The 22,082-nt window shown below is 40.0% G+C and overlaps 1 protein-coding gene across 3 annotated transcripts in view; it reads right to left on the bottom strand.

Moving 5' to 3' along the window:
- Positions 1-595: 595 nt before the first annotated feature.
- Positions 596-22,082, bottom strand: part of Gad1 (glutamate decarboxylase 1) — a 41,856-nt gene continuing 20,369 nt past the window's right edge. For all 3 annotated transcript variants that reach the window (XM_074071075.1, XM_020179886.2, XM_074071076.1), the window contains 12 exons: positions 21,751-21,841; positions 14,646-14,758; positions 13,260-13,375; positions 13,096-13,175; positions 12,816-12,870; positions 11,493-11,609; positions 10,012-10,076; positions 7,511-7,589; positions 6,323-6,472; positions 4,228-4,335; positions 2,915-3,004; positions 596-2,110 (listed from right to left, as the gene is read on the bottom strand). In XM_074071075.1, the coding sequence (XP_073927176.1) occupies positions 1,937-2,110; positions 2,915-3,004; positions 4,228-4,335; positions 6,323-6,472; positions 7,511-7,589; positions 10,012-10,076; positions 11,493-11,609; positions 12,816-12,870; positions 13,096-13,175; positions 13,260-13,375; positions 14,646-14,758; positions 21,751-21,841 (1,238 nt within the window). In that variant the 3' untranslated portion in view covers positions 596-1,936. The remainder of the gene's footprint in view (positions 2,111-2,914; positions 3,005-4,227; positions 4,336-6,322; positions 6,473-7,510; positions 7,590-10,011; positions 10,077-11,492; positions 11,610-12,815; positions 12,871-13,095; positions 13,176-13,259; positions 13,376-14,645; positions 14,759-21,750; positions 21,842-22,082) is intronic.

The following is a 22,082-nucleotide window of genomic DNA, read 5'->3' as shown; positions in this document are numbered from 1 at the left end:
ACATGTGTAATCAGTACATTAACTACAAATGACTCTTCTCTATTCCCTAGATGTGCTAAATAGAGAATTCCTCATGATGAGATGGTATTTATTGTAACTTAATAAAATATCATAGAAATTGGGGCCTCTTTCCTAATGATGGAGAAGCAAAATTTATTTTCTGAGGAACTGTATCGGGACCACACTATACAATACAAGCATATGCAGCAAGAAGGTATGATTCTGTGATCTTGTGCCTAATGATATGATTCTCACCAGCAGGAATACTTGTGTGTCTTATATACCACTGCAATTCAGTGCCTAGAAGACAATGCTTGTGGAAAGACTGAATGAATAGAACTCCAAGATGCAAACAGGAAAATGAGAAACAGGGATGGCTTCTCTTTCTCAAGGCTTGATCAGCAAATTTTACTTAACTACAATCATAATGATATTGATGAGAGGTTCAGGACCTATGACAGTGGATCGAGTCTCAGCTTAATAAAAATACTGAGCATAACCTAAAGTCAACTAGTGGAAAATGAATGGGCTGGGGAGACCAAGTAACTAATAATTAGAAATCTCTACATATGAAACACAAACCAGAGTGAGAAACTTTGTTCAAATTCTCCATGGAGAATATTTTTATTTATTTATATTCTTTTTGCATACTCTAAAACGCACAGTGTGGATTTCATTTCTTCAAAAACAGTTGTGAGACTGCTCAATTTATTGGAGATCTTCAGAAGGTCTTTAAAAACATTGCCTTAGGTTTCAGCTAAGCGAGTCACAGAGATTGGTCATGAACTACTACAAAATTACAGGAGATCTAGTTATTATTCAACAGTTACTAGAAAAGCATTGAGAACATCAGACATACAGCCAGACCGGGGGTAAGACAAGAGCAGATACTATTGAAGTAATAGGATTTCCATATGCATGACTCTATGTACTGTATGAGAATTCTTTTAAAGACAGTACACTTATGCTTAAATCATTTTTAAGGGCACGCTAATATAAATACAAGTCTCACTAATTTTAATCTTTTCTCTTTGGCTCACAAATGCACGAAAATACCATAAACAGTATTCAGAACTTACTTCATTAATATATAAATAAGATAAATTACAAATGGGAAGAAAATACAAGATGCCTCTTTAACATGGTAAATCTCTGAATATAAATAAGCAAATATTTCACTGACTGACAATTAAACAGTCACTGAAATCCTTACATGTTCCTCCCCGCAGGCGCACGAGGTCAGACAACGGTGATATATACAATCTACACAAATTAATCTCTAAAAATACAATACACCTATAACAATAACTCTGCTACTATTTTTCCCTAACAGCATCCTAATGGAGAGGGTGTGACTCTTGTCATCTGGTAGTACTTTTTTCTCATCCATCATTACTTCAGGTGGGAAAAATGCTGACAGTGAGGTCAACCCTTGCCAATAGCATTTCCCTTGGTCCCTAGGACACAGCATTTGGAAAGCCATCTTTCCTGTGGCTGTTGGGCAAGCTGGTCTGCAGGGTGTTTGGACCCACAGTAACTGTTGAAGGTGATGTTAATTCTGTGGGGGTGCGAGACATGCTGTGATCTAGGACTAAGCCACACTCACTATATATATATATATATATATATATATATATATATATATATAGAGAGAGAGAGAGAGAGAGAGAGAGAGAGAGAGAGAGAGTGAGAGAGAGGTATATATAACTGTACATATATACTGTGTTTCTAATGTGCAACTTTTTTTAAATAAAAAAGAACATTATTTCCTGCTAACTCTAACAAACAAGCTTCAGTAAGGTTGTAACAACTATTCTTCAAAATATTATGTTTTCCTTCAGTGAAATGGCAGAGGTGTTTCAGCAATGGATAGAGGTTTGACCTAGATTGCCAAAGGAAAGGGAATTCCCATCAACTCCTGTTCTGTAAAGGGCAGTTACAGATCCTGGCCCAGTCTTTCTATCTCCTCAATGAGGAAGTCGATGTCAGATTGGGTAGCAGCTGGGTTTGAGATGACCATTCGGAAGAAGTTGGCCTTGTCCCCCTGAGGCTGGTAGCCAACCATGGTTGTGCCCGACTCCATCATCAGAGCTTTGATCTTTGGAGCCACCTTGTGATGGAAAATGCAAAACAAAGTAGAACACTGACATGAGCACCTCCTGTTTTTAACAGTTCAATTTAATTTTGCTTTTCATTACTTGTGTTTATACTGACATAAAAGCAAAGAAATATTTTAGTTCCAGGTGTCTTTGGTGGTTAATATCTAGTAATTATTTAAGCCTGCCTAATCATAAGTTTCCTTGAAAGGTACTGAGTGACTCAATTTTGAAGTCAGCCATGGAACAATGATATTAAAATCAAAAAGGAAAACAATGACAAAAACCTCAACAATACAAATTAAGGTTTCAGCATAACCCAGAGCCCAGGACACTGCCTGGCACACAGACTGTGTTTAACAAATATTTGTTCAATGGTTGGATAAATGCAATATAACATAAATATAATACCAACAACTCTGAATAACATAAAACTAAATACAGCAATCAACTTCTAAAATGAATCAGCATTAGCGTGAACTTAGGCTTAGAAGATATTATAACAGACATAGTTTAATGTAGAATGTTCTTAGGAATATTTATACCATTTGCTTGCTCTGCATACAGCCCCTGTAATGAGCACAACCTATGGCAGAGATGCATCCTTTAGAGATGCCTGATATATATAAGTCACAGCAATGGAATAATGCAGATCTCAGAAGTACATACCAAGATGGCTTCCCAACCCCACCATTTCTGGAAGCCCACCCCAAGGCTTTTTTGTTCCTCACCCTTTAGAACAGCACATTGGAATGAGGATGTCCTGACCAGCCAGAAAAACTTCAGAGGATTAAATGAGACAAAAAGGGAGTCCATACCCTGTGGAGTTTTTCCTGTCGCTCAGGACTATCTGGAAGACCCCTGAGGCTTTGTGGAATATACCAGAAGCAGACATTTGTGTGCTCAGGCTGCAGAGATTTTAACAAACAAACAAACAAACGAACAAACAAATAATTATAAGCACTTGAGAGAAAACTGTTCCCAAACCCATATGCACCCTTGGAATAAGTTTCTCAGATTGTCTGTCTCAAAGGCAAAGTTGATTCCTGGTTTACCTAATCAAATCTGGCAAAAGAACTGTTCTCCACCATCAATTTTCTAGCTAAGTAAGGTTACCACCTTTAAACACCGAAGTGTTTCATCACATTTGGGTAATTGAGAAAAAGGTTCTATATACCTTTCCACTTATAGTGCCTCACCTACAGACAGTGCTCAAAAGACAGTTTATTTTATTGATACTGAATATTTAACTGGTGATGGTATCATTTTTTCATTTTCCTCCTTGTTGCTACCTGCAGGCACTATGCTATTTCTAACTGGCATGAGGCATCACACTTTCTGTTTTCAATCTGCAAATACAATGTTAAAATAGTATAAAGAATCAGAGTAAGGTCCTAGAGGTGAGGTGCATAAGTACTAGACCATAGATTTTACCTGCCCAGAGCTCTTTTGTGCTTATCTGGTGATTCTCGGGTATTTTCCTAATAGTTGAGGCTGTCTGATAGACAAATGCTGAATGTAGATGGTGCTATATCTATTACATTGGGTTGCAAGTGGATTTTCTTTTATGGGCACTGGCTTTGATCCAATCTTTATTCAACTGTGAACTCCATTAGCAAAGACAGTATGTGCTGTGGTCAATACCATGTAATCCAGCCCCTGCCATAGGGTCTGGCATACGGTGAATACTCAGGAAACATGAGTATGACAGATACTTTACTGCGTGTAATGGGGATTTGAACTCAGGGCAGAGATGGTTTTATTTGGCTCTTTTCACAATGAATCTATGTCAAGTAGAACCTCATTTTAGAGCCAGTTTACTTTAAGCTTCTTGGATCTGAGAAATATTTTAACATGGAGTCCAACACAAGAGAAAGCCCAGAATGGTGAGGGATTCAGACTGCCATAGCAAGATCTCTAGTCTGCAAAGGTCGTCTGAGGGCCATGTGGCTGTAGAAGAGGTAATGGAGGAAACTCACCCCAGTGCAACCAGAAGGGAATTAAGTGAAGAGGGAATAAGAATGAAAGTTCAGAAGCAGCCATGCCAATGTGGGAAACATGGCTTCAGAAGCTTTCTTTGATATTTTTTTCTGAAAGCACTATGCATCTATGATCTCTGAGGACAACCTACCTCACCATTGAAGACCATCTCAAATTCTTCTCTGTTTTTAATCTTGGCATACAAGTATTCAGCCAGTTCAAGACATTTGTTGATCTGATTTTCAAATCCCACTGTGCCCTGTTTTAAAGAGAAAAGTCATGTTTGTTGATAGCTGTGATGGTCTCTTGGGAAGGCTACACTGTCATTGTTAGGAGAAATATAAGCAAGCATATTTTTGGAGACAGTTGGAAAGAGCAACTGTTGGAAAGATGCAGCCTCTTTGCAGCTCTGCATGTGACAAAATAAAGTGTGCCTGCTATCTCTTTTGAAGGCTCTCTAGTCTCTGGGCAGTGTTTGTCAACAGGGCTTTTAGCTTCTTGCTAGTTACTCAGCATGAACTTGAAGCCTATTTCTGGTTGGCTTTGGATAGTACTACTCAAAGTGTCCTCCCTAGACTGAGGCCAGTCCACAACCTGTAACTGATCCAGGTTTGAGATGAATGTAGAAATTGAGATTAAGCATTAAGAATCTTTTAAAGCAACTTCAAAAGTAATTTTATGTCCAGTGACACTAATACAAAAATAGGGGTTTGTACTTTGAATACTTTATATTTTACTTTTCTAACAATTCATCTTTATTGCATTGGTTCATGGCAGGTTAAAAGAACAGACAACTGGTTCTCCATCAGCAGTACTTTGGAAGGCACTGTCTTAGAACCCTTCTTCACTTTTCTAGCAGGAAGCCCCCACCAAATGTGTCTCACACCCTCGCAGGCTGCCGTCCACACAACACAGCATTATTCCTTTTTTGTGACAGGCAAGCAGGCAGATGGGGAAGCCACTGGTCCCAGTACATGCCCTGAGATTGCAATAGCTCCAACTACTGACATACTGGTTGGCCATGAGTTTCAAAAGCCAGCATGGCTGATTACTAACAGCAGCATGAGGGCTGGTGAGTGGGTCGGTGTTAACAAGAACAGATGCTGGTTTGTGGATGGCTAATGCGTTGAGGCAGAGTCCAACACTGGCAAAGTGTGAGCCCCCCAAGTAGAGTCACTGCTGATTGTACATTGGGAAAAAACCCACACTAGGACCTGTTTCAGTCAAACCTTGAACACAGTTCTATGGGCCAAACCTTGAACACAGTTCAGGAGGTTATTGTCAGGCAAACTGAAACAGGCCATATGGTCATTATAATCTTTCAAAATGATAGGGCTTTCTCTTATTGCAATGAATGACACTGATATGCTTAAAATACCTATGGCTACTTTGTGGTAGAAATAAAACGTAGACTCTTTCTATATTGAGGCAAAATGACTTAATGAGGAAAAAAAACCCCAATAATCTACCAAGTTTTTCCTACAGAAGAAATGTCTGATTAGATTTTTTTGTGTTATGTAGTCCCAGTATTAAACATGGAAATTAATTTTTAGGTGAATAAAAACAATCAAAATTATAAAATCAAAATTGCCTTTACTTTTGTGCATAAAAGTGGTAGTCTCCCTTACTCATATTTTGGGGGAAAGTCCAATAGTTTAGCTTTTTCTTAGAAATGCTATCGGAGAAGTTGATGACCGCAAGCATACTTCAATGTAGCAGTAGGATTTCTTAGACTAAAATATGCAGTTTGCAATTGTAGCCACAATAATAAATAAATAAATAGATGGATAAGTAGTGTGCAGATTTCATAACAGTATAAAGTGTGAATACTAGGGACGCCATTATTTAAGTAGAACTTAAAACTGTCATACATGTATTCCACCTCAGAAAGAAGTCCAAGTCTCTACTCAGAGTAACACAGTAGTTTTATTTCTTTCCCTGTATCTGCACTAAATATTTCAGTACCTCTAAAGACTGCTGTAGAAATCCTTATTTTGGCATAATTTCTAGTACGGTAAGAGAAAGTTACAAGGCAAGTTCATGATAATTCAAATTGAGGAGACTGAATTGAAGAAGAGAGAATTTGACATAAGGAATAAAGTTATTTCCTTTACAAAGAAAATATAGCTCACCCAATTATCTAGATATTGATTACAAACATAGTGAATTATCTATGCTCCTCTCTTTCCCCAGCTAGTCTGTGCAAATTACATTTCTGCTCTATTTCCTGGTCCCCTCCCCCATACCTTTGCTTTCCACATGAGCCAGAACTTGAAGATGTCCACATGGCGGCCACACTGAATTGCCTTGTCGCCAGTATCATAGGAGACATCATACTGCTTGTCTGGCTGGAAGAGGTACCCTGCACACATCTGGTTGCATCCTTGGAGTATACCCTATTGTGGAAATCAAGATTCACGCATCTGTATTCAGAGAGATGTGTATGAAAGGAGGGATTTGAGGTCACATGAAATCTTTCTTTTGTCTTTTGGAGGCCTCACTTGTTCTGATGTCCTCTGAAACCATCCTCAGAAAAACTTTTTGTCCTTTTGCCTCCTATCACTTGGGCTAGAAAATGATCCCTTGTCTCAGAGGCCTGTAACAAAAGCCCCGCTGTCCCTCTAAAGGACACATGGAAATGTGTGTGGGTGTCGTGGGTCATTTCAGAGACTGAGGATTACTATGGCAGTCTGGGCAGGGGCTGGGGAAATAAACTTCCTCAGTAGGTGGGAAAGTCACAAGCTGTGAACTCTCCTCCTGCAAGGCCCTGTCTCCAGAGTCTTCCAACCTTTGCAAGCTCTCCTGTGACGTTAACGAGGACTCTCCATGTGAGAGAAGCGAAGACCCTGTGTACGTTCTGACTCCTACAGACTGGGGACAGACTTTTTGGGGTGCCTCAGGTGCAGCAGTTCTATAAAGCAACAACACACTGCCGGGCAGGTCCTGTCGCCAAATGTATGCAGAATGGTGTACGGCACTAGCTCAACCTTCCTTGTTGCTCTAAGTTGGCAATTGCAGGTTTTGTTCTGTCTCATTGATTTCAGCTCTTGGGACCACAAATTTACAGTAAGAAGTCAAAGGTTGCTCCAGTGAGCACTTTTTCTTCTCACTGGGGACAAAATGGATTGAGTGGCTTACCGCATAACTTTCATGTTTGTGCAAACATGATGAAATACTCAATTAAAGAGCTCCTGTAAAGGTTCTGTCACAAACAAAGCCCTAAGTGTTGAACAAAGAAGAAGGGCAGATGACAGCAAGAGCCAAGAGTAGAATTTAGGCTACCTCAAGGGCAGTGAAGGCAAGCCTGGCATTCTCACAGAGTGGCTGCCTACTTTGCCAGTTAGCCAGCAAGCGCTGTGAAAAGGTGCCCTGCTTCTCCCTTCAGGCACTGTCGAAAGGATGTGCAGCCAGCAGCGTATCTTTAGTGTACAGACCTTTTCCCTGACCAGAATGGCGGAGCACTGCAGCAGCACGCCCATCATCTTGTGAGGGTTCCAGGTGACTGAGCTGGCCCTGAAAGAAGCATGTGAGCCTTTGAGAAGGCGCATGAGTAAGAGAGAGGCCACGGTCCTGTTGAAGAAACCACCACCCACCCCTGCTCAGGTCACAGATGTTTTCCATATCTAGTCTCCTACATTGATTGTCAAGTAGGGGACACATAATTGCAGGCAGTCTCAGGCTATGGCATTGCAGACCATACCTTCTAAGTTACTGCTGTTAACAACAACTACCACTTATGAGCTTAGGATGGGCTCTATTGTCCTGAGAGCTTCAGGTATCCATCACTATGGTAATGCAGTTGAGAATTCAGGCTTTGGAGCCATACTATCCAAGTTTGAATCCCAGATCTGACATTTGCTATTTAGGGCACATAGATAGCAAACTCTGTGCCTCAGTTTTTCCATCTGTAAAATGGAAGAGTATCTGCCTCAGTAGAAATGAAGAAAAGAAAGTGACTTTATAAATATAAAATGCTTATAATAGTTCCTGGTATACATAATTCTCACAATAGCACTATGCTGTAGGTATTCCTATTACTTCTAGTTTAGATGGAGAAACTGATACACAGATAGGTTAACTACATTACTTTTGTCACATAGCTAGGAAGCCATGGAGCCAAGATTCAATTTCAGGGATTCTAATCCCAAAGCCAGTGCTTATAACCACTCCACCAGATGACCTTCCTCTAGGTAACAGACTGCATTCTTTTCGCCTCTCTATTTGTATTTATAAGATGAACTGGTGATGTGGACCTACCTACTTATGGAGCAAGGATCACCTGGACTATTATAGACTTTGATTACCTAGTAGGGTTGCTTGCATCTAAATGACCATGATTTTGCCAGTTTGGGTTGCAATGCTAGCTTAACGAGCAGTCTCCTAGCAACCGCATCACTCCATCAGACACAATGAGATGGTCAAGGAGCACACTAGCTAGTACATCACAGACACAACCAAGAATAATGGATGATGATTAAAACTTGAGTAACTTGCTTCAGTGGGTTACAGACTTCTTCCAGATGGCCTGTCCCACAGCTGGGCTCTGCTCTTTAATTCCTGTGAAGGATGTCCCCTACTAGCGGTTGCCTTGGAATTACATTGCCTCTGCTCTCCTAGCACTGAGCCCTGGCTGGAATTTTTAATCTCTTCATCTTGCTTAGGTTTTTTAGAGGGGAAAGAATTTAGTGCCTGTGTGTGCCAAGTTTCAAGGAGAAGAGAGGAAGGCCTGAAGAACTCTTCCCTTAATTGCATATGGAAGAAAACCTCGTGAACCAGACCTGTGAGAAACCTCAAGGAAAGTTAACCAAGAGCTGACGTCATGAAAAAGAACCTGAGTTGAGCCACCTTTAGGAAGTAGTGAATTTAACCCATTTTCTCATGGCTGTCATGTATTGAGTCATTAAAAATCAAATTTAGATCTCATAAAATACCTTAAATGGTTTTCTGAATTTCTAGAGTTATAAATGATTCTTTGCTGCTCCAAATGGAATGTAAGAGCACGTGATATGGTTTTTTGGTTTCCTTTAGGGTACACGTTGTGCTTTCAAATGCTAAGAAAACAAAAAGTCTAGTGCAGAATATTTTAAGTTTTCCTAGACTTAAGGATGGAAGATGAAAATTGCTTGAGAAATCTAAAGTACAGTTGTGTTGTGGCATCTATATTTACCATACTCCTCTCCATGCTATGGAATCATAGAATTTTGCTTTAAAGGACCAATCTTGCCTATGTTAACACTGACCTTCCAAAACTGACACAGAGGAAGGAGGCACAGTAGCAGAGACCTTGAATCCTTGCTGTGGGAAAAGTCAATGGTGTGCTTTCCTGAGACTTGCTCCTCATCCATCTCTCCTGCTTTAGTCTGCTCTTAACCCCTCCCTCTTTGCTCCAACCCCATTGGCAATTTAGATGACCCTTCAGCTTGCCAAGAACAGTACTGCCCCAGGTCCTTTGCACTTGTCATTTCCACTGCCTGGAATACTCTTTCCTATGCCCTTGCTAGCTGCTGTCTTCCTTTATCACAGTGTCTACTGAAATAAGACAGGACTCAGCCGGCTTACCGAGGAAGAGCATAAGGAACCAGTGGGCCTGTCTTCCCCCTTGGGAAACTCTGAGTTAGCTTCCAGTCCCCCACACTCTCTAGTCCTTCCTACCTGGTCACCTGCAATTTCATCTGTTGTTACACTTCTCATGTGATGCTGTAATTACTTGTTTACATATCTTTCTTTCTAAACTGTGGCCTCACTGAGGACTCATTTGATTGGGAAGTCCATCTTACAATAAGAACTGCACAGATGGCTACTGAATCGAAGTGCACTTAGTCAGACTGAAATATGGTGCTGGGGATTAGAGCTGGGAGAGGAGGAGTGGGAAGGAGTGTGGTGCATGGGGCGGTGATGTTCCGAATGGATGGAGGCCTAGCAAGCTTGCCCATACCTTTCTATGCCGCTGAGTTTATGGCGGTGCTTCCTGGACATGAGCAGCCCACCGCCCCAGGCAGCCTGTGAGGACAGAGAAAGGAGAGGGACAGGGAGCAGCGATGCTGAAGAACCTAAAGTCGGTCACGCCACACCTCTAGTAAAAATGCAAGAAGAATGGCAAAGGTGAAACGTAAGTGTCTCTGGCAGGAGGAGCCCATGCTGTTCCACCAGCGCGGGCAGCTGTGCTTATTTACCATTCGCCATCTTTGTTTTTTTTTTTTTTTGGTGGTGGTACTGGGGTTTGAACTCAGGGCCCTGTACTTGCTAGGCAAGTGCTCTACCACTGGAGTCATGCCCCAGTTCTTTTGTTTTGGTTTGTTTTTCAGTTAAGGTCTTATGCTTTTGCATGGGCAGCCTCAGACTCTGAACAACCCTGCTACCTCCTGCCACCATGCCTGGCTTCTTTTGTGAGATAGGATCTTGCTAACTTTGCTTGGGCTGAACTGGAACCACAATCCTCCTATCTCTGCCTCCCATGGAGCTGGGATTATTGGCATGCCACTACACCCAGCCCCATTTCTTATCAAAACTTCCTCCTGCTTGTTGTCTAGGTGATATAGGTAAGCCAGGGCTGAGCCTGTGGTGCTTGTGAGGAAAGAACCAAAGGCCCAATGTGCTGTGGAAAGCCAGGGATACTTTGAGCCCTCAGGGAGACTCTGAAAGCTAATGACAGGGTTGGGGTGCACTGTCTGCTTCTTTTTGGGGTGGAATTCTATCAGCCCCTGAGAAACTCGGAAAGCAGCAGTCCCTGCTGGGTATGGAGGTCCCAACAAGCTCCAGCACCAGCAAGACTTTATTTGGGCACATGATACATGGTTCCTGGATAGCGTGGCATGTCATGAGACACATTACCTTTTGTTAGTCATTTGCTCAATGGCATTTCCCACTGTCCAATTGTGAGAAGTCGAGTATAATGGACAGAAAGAAAAAAACTACCCAGTCACACATGAAAACGCACCTTTTGTGTTGTGGGAAAAGTCAGGACTAAATCTCTTGGCTGATAATGTCTTTCAGAAACTTCCTGATTTCTCCTGCATGTAGCAGGCATGCATTCTTTTTAGAAAGGTGTCACAGATGTGTAGACACTGGCAGGTAACTGAACATTCACATTCACAGCCACTTTCAATACTCTGTATCATTTTTCCCCTCTAAACTCAGCTATATTTTACTTTGCAGCTGTTTGTTTAAAGTGACCTGGGAAGGCCACTTCCATATCCATATTCTAGGAGAACTCACAGAAGACAGCAAGCAATTGGCCAGTATGGGACTGGATGAGTCCTGGAAGGTGACTAGGTCTGAGTGGCTGGCTTGGGGCCGGGAAAGAGCTGGAACTAACATGGTGTGCAGAAGGGGGGCCAGCTGGGGTGTTGGGAGCAGCTTGAGGCAAATCATAAAGCAGTGCTGAATGGCCTGGTCCCTGTGAATTATAGCACTTACATCGACATGCAGCCAAAGGTTGTATTTCTCACATATATCTGCAATCTCCTGTATTGGATCAAAAGCTCCATAAACAGTTGTGCCAGCAGTTGCGTTGACATAAAGAGGGACAAATCCCTACAAGGTGAGAGAGATTGCTGATTATTGCTTTAACCTTTCTCATTTGTTCATTTCCACATGAAACAGAAGAATTACAACAGCAATTATTTGTACAAGTGATCAAAAAGCTGGTGTGATGTTGGATACAATGGTTGGTTCAGCCACTCATTCATTCATTCATGCAATAAAAAAATTTTTGAGTGAGTTTTATGTGCCAGGTATTATGGAAGATACTGGGGCTCCAGCAGATAGCACAGCAGATGCAGAATTTTGCCATCATGTGGGTAAAATTAAATAAGCAAAGCATATAGTATATTTAGTAGTGATGTCATTTGACAAAAAAAAAAAATGGAAAGAGTAAAAATAAGTATTTGGAGTGATAGGTAGGTACCGCTCCAAATTCTTTGCTTCTGAATATCATTTGGATGTTATTCTTTGTAGGTACTATGTTGTTCTAAGTGTATTGATAAAATAATTAAACTTTATTGTTTGGTTATGTAAAATATGTCTATACACTGTGAAAGCTGAAACATTAATAAAATGTTAACATAGAATGAGAAGGAAATGAGGAAGTGACTTAATAGTGGTAGGATAGGTTGGGGAAACCTGTGAGGCTTAGATGTTTTTGAAGCTCAGTGGTGCCTTTCCACCTTGCTTGGTCCTAGCAATACTCCCATTCACCTCTTCTTCAATCAGAGAAGGAGGTACACGAAGGGAACCAAAACAAAAATGTGGTGGTAGGTGGCCTGACAGCTACTTAGGGATGTATCTGTTCTAGGATTGTTTTGTTTAATAAAGTTTTTTGAAGCTGGATTTGCCAAGTACCATCTGCTAGGTCATGCAAGCCCTATTTAGCAAAGGCCTCAAATGGTACTCATTAAAATGAAATTATATCTAACAAGAAACAAGTAAAAAGTTCAGTTGGGCTGCATCTTCCTGATGCCCAGGTAGTTAATTTATTGAAGAACATCAAACTAATCACCTTGGCCTAAAGGTGATTTATGGATGAACTTTTTCATTTTTCACAAAGAAAAACTGATATTTTATAGACACAACTTTAAGGCCTAATCATCTAGTAAGTTGGAAACAAGGGAATAGCTTAGAATAAAAATTTAGAAACACTAAAGTTATCTCATTATCAAAGATTTTTATTGTCTAGACTGGAAACAAGGTATTTTTAAAAATTTGTATTCACTGGAGTTTGAATGCACTATGTTGTATTACCTTTTGCTTGGCTTCAAGAATTTTTGCCTCCAAATCAGCTGGAATTATCTTCCCCCTGTAATTATTGTAAAAGGAGAGAAATTAAAATGAAGAATCAGTGAGATTGCACATGAAAAACACTTTAGCAGCCGCAAAAAAGTGATTTAATCAGATATTTTCAACAGATCATTAGGAACTTGGCATACTGTACTGAGCCAGTTCTTAAAGCACAATAAAACAAATTTAACAGATGAACACATTTAATACATCAAGAACCTAATCTTCACTCTCCCCTGCCTACCTTTCATTGCACTTTATCAAAATCACGTTGTCAGTTCCAAAGCCAAGTGCAGCCCCAGCTTTCTTTATGGAGTAGTGACTCTGCGACAAACAGGGGCTTGAGGTTAAAAGTTAGGTAGTCCTTTGGAAAACACCACAATCCATGAGCAGTTGCCCCTTACTCACGTGTTCTGAGGTGAAGAGGACCAGTTTGGGCACGGAGGCCATGCCCTTTGTTTTAACTTCCGGGAAGTACTTGTAGCGAGCAGCCATGATGCTGTACATGTTGGATATGGCTCCCCCTACGCGCGAGCAGACAGAATGAGAGATGTTGGGCTATTGTTACTAGCACAAAGGCTCAGCTGATATTTCCAGAGAGAAAGGATGTCAGAAAGGGGAAGGACAATATCCTGATAAGTTTTGCTGGCTTCCCTCTTATCAGGGCTTCCCTCTGGATCCTTTGCCCTGGGAATAAAAATAGTCACACTCATTCCCAAAGCCACCTAGACAATCTGGCAGGAGGCAATTCACATATTCTAGTACCCTTCCACCTGAGGGCTACACAGAATATAAGAGGAGGTGGCTGTGGTGAGTACAAAGAGATGGGTGAGTTATAATCTTCTAGCTTCCACTTTCTGCTCAATCTATTTACCGAACAAAGATGGGTCTGTTCCGAGTTCAGAAGGACAGAGAATGAGAGAGTAATGGAGCTTACAGAAGGAAACCATGGCATTGCTTGGTTACTAGCCTGGGTACTCTCTTCAAGAAGAGTCCAACTGAGTTATTGAGTCAGGAGAGTTCTACGTTTATTTAAATAAAAACAAATTCATGTTGACCTATGTTGAGACACAGGGAGAACAGAGGTAACTATCTAGGTATGTCTGGCCAATATGAACTAGTTACTTTTGCATCAATTACTTGAGAATGAAATAGGCAAATTCAGGATCTGCTTGAATTACCTAGAGGGTTGTATTTCTTATTTCTTCCCATACATAATTGCACTGTTTCTAACACCACCTGTATCTTCTCCCTACCTCCGGGAATACCTGTCCTTGTGTCAAAGATTCTTTGCATCTACTCTGAACTACAGATTCTGCTCTGAACTAGTGATTACTAGGGATAATAGTTATATTATTTGGGCTGATGTCAATTAATTGATAATCTTGACTCACTGACCCCCCAGCACATCAAACTGCTGTTGACAGAATACTGTCATTTAGCATGACCTAGACATGGACTTCGTGTGTACAGATTTAGGCACAGCCTTTTTAAAGTTAGTTTATAGAGAATATAGCATTCTTGCTAGCCTTTGACCTGACAAAGACAGAAAGACAGAATGTTATGAAAAAATTTTAATATCATCAAGGTATGATATATGCATGTATGGAAATATCATAATGAACACCACCAATTTTTGCAATTAACATGTGTTAATAATGATAATAATAAAAAAGGAAAAATATTTTAAATATAAATCTTCCATAAATTTACATTTTAATTAATGTTCCCAAGAATTCCAAAGGCCCATACAACAAACATTGAGGATAACCAGAGAAAGGAAAGGAAACCTACCAGGAGAAAATATCCCATCGCCATCTTTGCTTGACCATCCAATTATTTCTCTCATTTTCTTAAGTGTTATTTGCTCCATGAGTACAAACACTGGTGCAATTTCATATGTAAACCTGGACAGGTTGAGAAGGATGAAAATAAGGAAGCAAAACCACTTATTTGGGGAGTACAGATGATTGGCTTGGTACATGTGCTTGGGTTCTAAAAATATAAAAAATGTTCTAAACCACTGAAATGACTCATTTCCTGGAAATGCATTAAATCCACATTCATAAAATGTTAGAAACCAGCTTGGGTTACCCAGAGAGGTGGTGGAAGTGTCTGGTCTGTGATACTTCACCAGCAAAGAGAGTCTCATGTCACAGGTGTGGTTTACCCAGAGACATTGAGGGAAGATAAAGACTTTTCTGGGTTTCTTTTATGTTAAAATTGTAGGACAATGTAAATGTTAATTGAAAAAAATGTATTATAAGTTCTATTTAAAATTGGTTTGAAACATCAAAAAACAAAACAAAGCAAGCAAGCAAGCAAGCAAGCAAACAAACAAACAAAAAACCTTTCTGGGTGCCAGTGCCTCACTTCTGTAATCTTAGCTAATTGGGAGTGGAGATGGGGAGGATCACAGTTCAAGGCCAGCCTGGGCAAATAATTTGAGAGACTTTCCTCTCCAAAATAGGCAGAGCAAAATGGAATGGAGGTGTGGCTCAAACAATAGAGTGCCCGCTTTGCAAGAATGGAGCCCTGAGTTCAAATTCTAGTCCCACCAAAAAATAAAAAATAAATAAAAAAAAACTGACTGCCAGTTTCACACTTGCAGAATCTATAAAAGCTAGAGCCAAAGTTGATCTTTTTAAAAGCAATGTAAACATCTGAAAGCTAACTATGAAGATAATTGGAAATATTGACCCATGTTTTAAAGATCTCAATATAATTATCTTCATGGTTTTTCTACTGATAAATTCCAAGGACAGCTATGTATCTATAATTCTCTGAAGTCAATATCTGTCAAGAATAATTATAAGTGATGATTTTTTAATTGTGACTTCTAAATAACAGGAAGATGGTCAATTGGCATACATAGCTGTGGGCATCAGATCTCCTGGTGTCTTACATGTGTCTCCTAATAAACCGATATAAAAGCAAAGCATCCTGTTTCAAGGCAATTCAAAGCAGAGGCACAGTCTGGTAGAATAGTCATTGGAACAAGATCAGGGTAGCAAACATAAGGCCTAAGAGAAACCAAGGAAGGTTCATCCCCAGATAATTAAGCCAGAAGACAAAAAGATATTTACTACGCTTTGAGGCTCTTTGTCTTTCTTGTTCTGGCTTGAAGTTCTTAACCATTAGAGTCTGTGGGCTGGGCTTAGACCATCCCTGCTGAAGAGAGATGCCTAGCCTGCCTAAGCCAGAGGATATGAGGAGGTGTTATCAGTGGTTAGGTTGTTTGGGCTGAATGCCAATGCTGAGAACTAATGGGAATTCTTGCTTGCTTAATGATTTAGAAAAGAGATTTGCAAGGATGAGATAACTACTGGCAGACATAAGACACAGGTGAAGCTACTAAGTTTTAATCATGGAGGGGAAAAATAGTCACATTTAATCACATGGCAATAGGAGAAGACCAAAAGATCCTGAAGGATCCTCAGGATATGTCTTTTGGTAGAAGAATTTTGTTTCCCAAAAGAGTATGTCCATTTTCCTTGGGAGGACCCTGGAAATTTAGGAGGAAGACCCTTGGAAACCATATGTTCAGTTACCATCACCTCTGGAAGTCACAATCATGCTTTGGTTCTGCTCTGAGCCCCATCACCGTAGCAACCAACACTCCCTCATGTCTGATGGCCTGATAAAGGAAGAAGAAGAGAAGGATTCCTGGTTTAGCCTGTGCTGATGAGCGTACCAAGAGGCAAACTCATGGTGTACATCTACCCATTCTTGAACATATGTTTTACCATGGTTCCACTGATTATTGGAAATGTTGGAATGGCAAAAAATGCTTTCATGGTGAAGAGGTACTGGTGGAGTTCATATGTTAGAATCTTACAACATCAAATGAGAAGGCTCTCTGGGGTAAGGCAAGGAACAATGGAACCATACACCATAGTATCAGAACCATATCACGGATGGAAATTGAGTTAGAGTGAAGTCAGTGTTGGATGGTCAGGCAGGAACCACATGGGGAGGGGAGAAGTCATGGAATTGAAGACCAGAGAGTTGGTCCAACTCTGTGCTTCATGATTTGAAGCAACTTAGGCCCCACATTTTCGTGAATTGGCATTCCCAGTTGAGAATCAGGAACAGCTGGAAGAGTCTAGAGAGTTCAGTCACAAGACCATCTGATTTTCTCTATTTCAGGCTATTTACCTATGCTAGGTACTTGATTCCTAAACCCTCCTTTCAGTTTTGTTCCACAAATACGAAGTAACTATTCTCTGCCACACAACATCCTATGTTTGTAGCAGAAAAGATGTTGCTACATACCCTTCCCAACTTTGAGGAGGAAACTGGATGAATCCAGTGTCTCTCACTCTTGACCTGAGCTGCATCCTGTTTAATGGTCCCTGCCCAGGTATGAGGGACCAATTATCCCACAGCTAACACTAAGCTTGTCCTGACTTGTAGAAGCTTAGCTTTGATATTCATCCTCTCCTAGAAGCTGGGAGACTGGTCTGTGGCTATTGATAGGCAAACAGGCTAATATGGTTGGTATTCTCTGTTCTGGATACTTCTCATTCTGATCCATGTTTATAATCAGGTGGGGTGCCAGCACTCAAAGCCTCATAGGAGGCTCTGAAGTTCATCCAAGAGCAGTGGTTCTTGACTTAATTGGAGTCACAGCCCTCTTTGGAAATCCTAGAAAAGCTGTGGTCCCTATCTCCAGGTGAAGGATGACATTATTTGTGTATACGCTTACAGGAAATTTTCCTCTTACAACCCAGAACCCAGGGTAGGTACTTCTTCCCTAAATGACAGGTACAAGCAGATGAAATCAAGAAATCCAAGGTCAAATATGGATTCAGAAGAAGCCTGTGAGATGCTAAAGTCAGAGGACAAGGTTACATTTCAGAATCATAGAATAAGAAACTAAAACTATAAAATGCTTTGGGTTATAGCATAACTGGAAGGAAGAATTTAAAGCAGGAAGATGGTGACATACATGGAGTGACACTAAAGGAAAATGCCGAGCCTTTCTAAATTCTGAGTAGAGAGGTGAGTCAGCTCTTTCTCAGTGGTTCAACTCACCTTCCCACTGGGACTTACTCAGAGCTAAGGCAGATTATCAAGATGGTGTAGTTCTCTTGTGGCAGTCTGCCATTGTAACTGTATCAGTTTCCCCTTGTTTCGTTAAAGTTTATTTAGGGTTGTAGTTCACCAATATCAAAGACTATTTTGTAGCCTCTTTAGGTGTGGCCACAGGACTAAGTACTGGCTAAACAGTTGCTATGGGAAATGTGTGTGACTCCTGAGAAAGTTTCTTAGCAGTAGGGAGTATGTTCCCCTTTTGCCTGCCTGCTCGCCTTTCCTCCCTCCTTTTTTTCTCTCTCTCTCTCCCTATCTTCCTTCTTCAGTCCTTCTTTACCCCTTTCTTCCCCCCCTCCTTTCTGAGCTCTAGAACACAGAAGTGATGGCTAGCACTCCAGCAAGCCAGCATGCACCATGAGGTAACTTTGTAGATGAGAGCCATGTGGTACAATATGGATCAGAAAGGCACAAGGAACTTGGCTCCCTGATGACTTTCAAATGAAGACTTCTTTAATGAGAAAAAGAAACATTCTTCCACACTGACTATCACAACACTCCTCTTAGACATCCTCTCCTTATAGATGTAGCAGGTAACACATCTTTAACTTCAAAGATAATACACTTGAGGGGAGGTTAGTGGGACCCTCTAGAGATGATTTAAGATAGAAACTAAAGAGCCTGGAGGCTGAAGGGAGGGGTCTCAAATGCTGACAGTGACCTGTGGGGTGGCTGCCTCTTCTAGGTACATGCATTGTACCTTGTATACACTAGGCACTTAAGACCCCAGCCTTTTTTAGTCTTCAGAACCACTTTGTAGGATGGATATTATTGTCCCCCCATCTGAACCTCAGTTCAGAGAAACTCCATGATATGTGTTAAGATCTCACAATTAGTCCATTTCAGAGCCAGAATTATTAGTTCTGTACATCACTAATGCTTTTCTATGACAAATCAGAACTGCTTACTGCAGACTTCTCTGTAACAGCCTGCCAGTAGTGTACATGACTGATAATTCCATAGACCATTTCTTCTGTGTAACTTCTATGGAAGTAAAGCACTAGATGACTGAAGTCAGAATCTCAGGGCAAAGGATTGTGATGGACCTTGCCACTAAGATTATGCATTGCCCTCAGTTGTTTGAGAGCAGGCTGTTGTTTGCACTTGGACTCTGGTTAACCCGCACAATTGTTCTTGGGGGACTTGTTTTGGAAGAGAAGAGCTATACGTGTCAAGGAGAACTACACGTTTGCAAAGTTTTCTTTGGATACTCACTGGTCCTTGTTTGGAAGACTAGCTCTCAAAGCTGCATGCACAAACAGGTGTAAAAACATGAAAATTAATGTTCTTTCTTTGCTGACAGGCATCTTGCACCACCACTTGAATGAGAACATTGAATCATTGTTTTTACAAGGACTATACAGAGAAGTATAGTAAGTATTCTCTGTCACCAGAGCCACCCAAACTCAATGAATACAGGTTAAAAAGAAAGAGAGTATCACTAATTTAAAATCACACTCTGCTAAAGAAAAATTCTTTTGCTATTTTTTTGAACTTATTTTGAACACTGTTCCCAGTTGAAGAAGGAATTATCACAAGAGAGCAAATGCTGCCACATTCCTTCAATGCTGGCACATTTCATGATCTTCAGGGAAACTGGCTTAGAACAATTTCGAGATAATACTTATTACTTCCTCAGAAAATGCCTTGACTCTACAACTGACAGAAACTATTTCACTATTTTAAATAACCTCGATCGATCAGTCGGAATCAGATCATATTTTATAAATACCTACTGTTCAGTAAAGAGGCAATTACTATGTGTCATTTAGTTGGATTGGCCTTGACCTCAGATGGCTGGGACATATTTTAGTGTTTTGTGACTGAGCTGAGGTAAGAGCAGAGCAAGGGACTTTGATTTTATGAACACAGACCAAAAAAAGGGAGAATTTGCAGGAGCTTTCTGATTGGAGAAAAGCTTCTTAGGAGATTATCTGGTCACAAATAGTTCAAAAGGGCGAGTTCATTTTATTTACCTTGATATTGGCCATCTATATTAAGAGCAGCAGCTGGAGGTTTACAGAATACAGTTAAAGATACTGGTCGAATTCAGTACCTATGTTACTATGGATACCTGAGCCTTAGTGGATGAATACCTTTTACTCTGCTTTTCTCACATATTTTTCAAATTGTTGAGATAAAACAGAAACAAACTATTTTCTAATTTAAATTGTTCCTTAGTGTTAGAAGCTATAATTAAGCATTGGTATTTTTGTTAAAGTTAGTAACTAGGATGTTTATGCTTGCTTATATATTTTTATCTCACAAATCATAGTATAGTAAAGATTGCAAAGTGGACTTTTTTGTTTGAGAAGATCATCTAAGTCATTGTATCTTTGACATGAATTCTTCTCGGCCCTTTGAAGTCTCAGTGATTAATGTGGACACTCCATGAAGTTACTCATGACTGTGAGCAGGGAGCATGAAACCATCTTCGTTTTTCAATCAATTGAATTTTTTATGCCTTTTAGCATGAAAGGCTTCACTTGTCACATTGACTTTGAACGATTTGTCAGTGGTGTTTAAAATTAGCAAACATAGGAGGAATTCTTAATAGAATGTAGTTTTAGTATTTTGAGTTACAGCATTAGACAGCTTTGGAACACACATGAACAATATATAATTTAAAACACCCTTTTGATTTTTTGGCTGGTCAAGTTTTGTTTAAGAAAAATAGAATAGCTTGAACTTTAATAACTTGCATTCTGTCTTGATGTCAAATGGAATTTCTCATTTTAAACAATACCACTCTTTCTACTAGTTCATTTTTCAGAATCTACTTTACTGTGAACTTAAAAACTAAGTCAGAGGGTAGGATGTAGCTACGTGATAGAGCACATGCTTACCATGCATTAGGCCTTGGGTGTGATCCCCAGCTCCACAAAACATAAATAAATAAAGGAATCAGCTGTTAAGTAAGTAGGAGGGTACCTTGTTTCTGAATATTGCCGTAATGACTGACACCCTTATAATTCATATGCTGTTATTATTAGGATATTGTAAGAAATTTGTTTCATTATTTCCCTCCTGCATGCTTTAACTGAATGCAGTACTTTTGTCTGGGTGTATAGGTAGTGGTAAAACACTGTCATTAGTGTTAAAAGACAGTAGTTCTTAGGCTCTGGTGACTTTCCATATCTTATAATCTGTTTTATCTCCAGGAAAGGCACCTGTATACAAAGGAAATTCTGGAGTGATTGCAAGAAAGCAACTCATGTAGTACTTGTAGCCCTAGGGCCTGAGAGTTTGCTTTATATAAATTTATAAGAATTTAGAAAGAAATGAAAGTTTCATCTACATAAACAAATACAGGAAAAATACCAAATTCAGAAAAATGGTTAGTAGTCATGAATACATAATGTATCAATACCAGCTGAATTTTTAGTCAAGCAATAAGTTGATGAAATTGATTTGTGGCTTTATGGCAGCTTTAATTATAGAGAAAATATGGCCTAAGTGGTAAGGGCCAATGTTCTTGGATGGGAAAAGGAAACCAAGATCATACCCAAAACATGACCTCTTTTAGATATACCACTCTGAGAAATAAAGTCTATTAACATGAAATTTCATACTGAACTTTGAAAGTTAGACTTAATATTTCTCATGACCATGATTTTATTAGGTTACATTATTCAAGAATATTTTAGCAAGCATCTACTATTAAACCAAAACTTGACAAACCTAGTATTTTAAGGGAGAAACAAAATTTAAGAAATAAAACTATTAGAACTAGATTTTTAATGCAACAAGTCATAGCTATACATGAATTACGGGTACTTATGTGGAAAGAATATATGAGACTTACATATTGGTATTGGCAGTTGATGTCAGCCATTCGCCGGCTAAGCCAATGATATCCAATCCTGTGGAGAGCTGGTTGAAAAATCGAGGATGACCTAGAGAGGTGACAAGTAAGCATCAAGCCAAATCCAGAATTTTCAAGTTATCTTTAGAGTAACAAGCCTGCCCTACTGAACCACACTGATGAGGTCTCTATCCTGTGGTCTGACAGGGCTGCCCAACAATACTGGAGAAGGAAGGACAACTTGACCTACTCGATGTAACCATTAGCATTAATGATACCCCCAAATGTCTATGTTTCTAAAGCATTTTGCCCTTAAATATGAAAAATTGAGC

This window comes from Castor canadensis, chromosome 4 (assembly GCF_047511655.1).
Source record: "Castor canadensis chromosome 4, mCasCan1.hap1v2, whole genome shotgun sequence".
NCBI classification, from domain to species: domain Eukaryota; kingdom Metazoa; phylum Chordata; class Mammalia; order Rodentia; family Castoridae; genus Castor; species Castor canadensis.
Note: the sequence above shows the minus strand (reverse complement) of the source record. Positions and strands in the feature narration are given on the sequence as shown.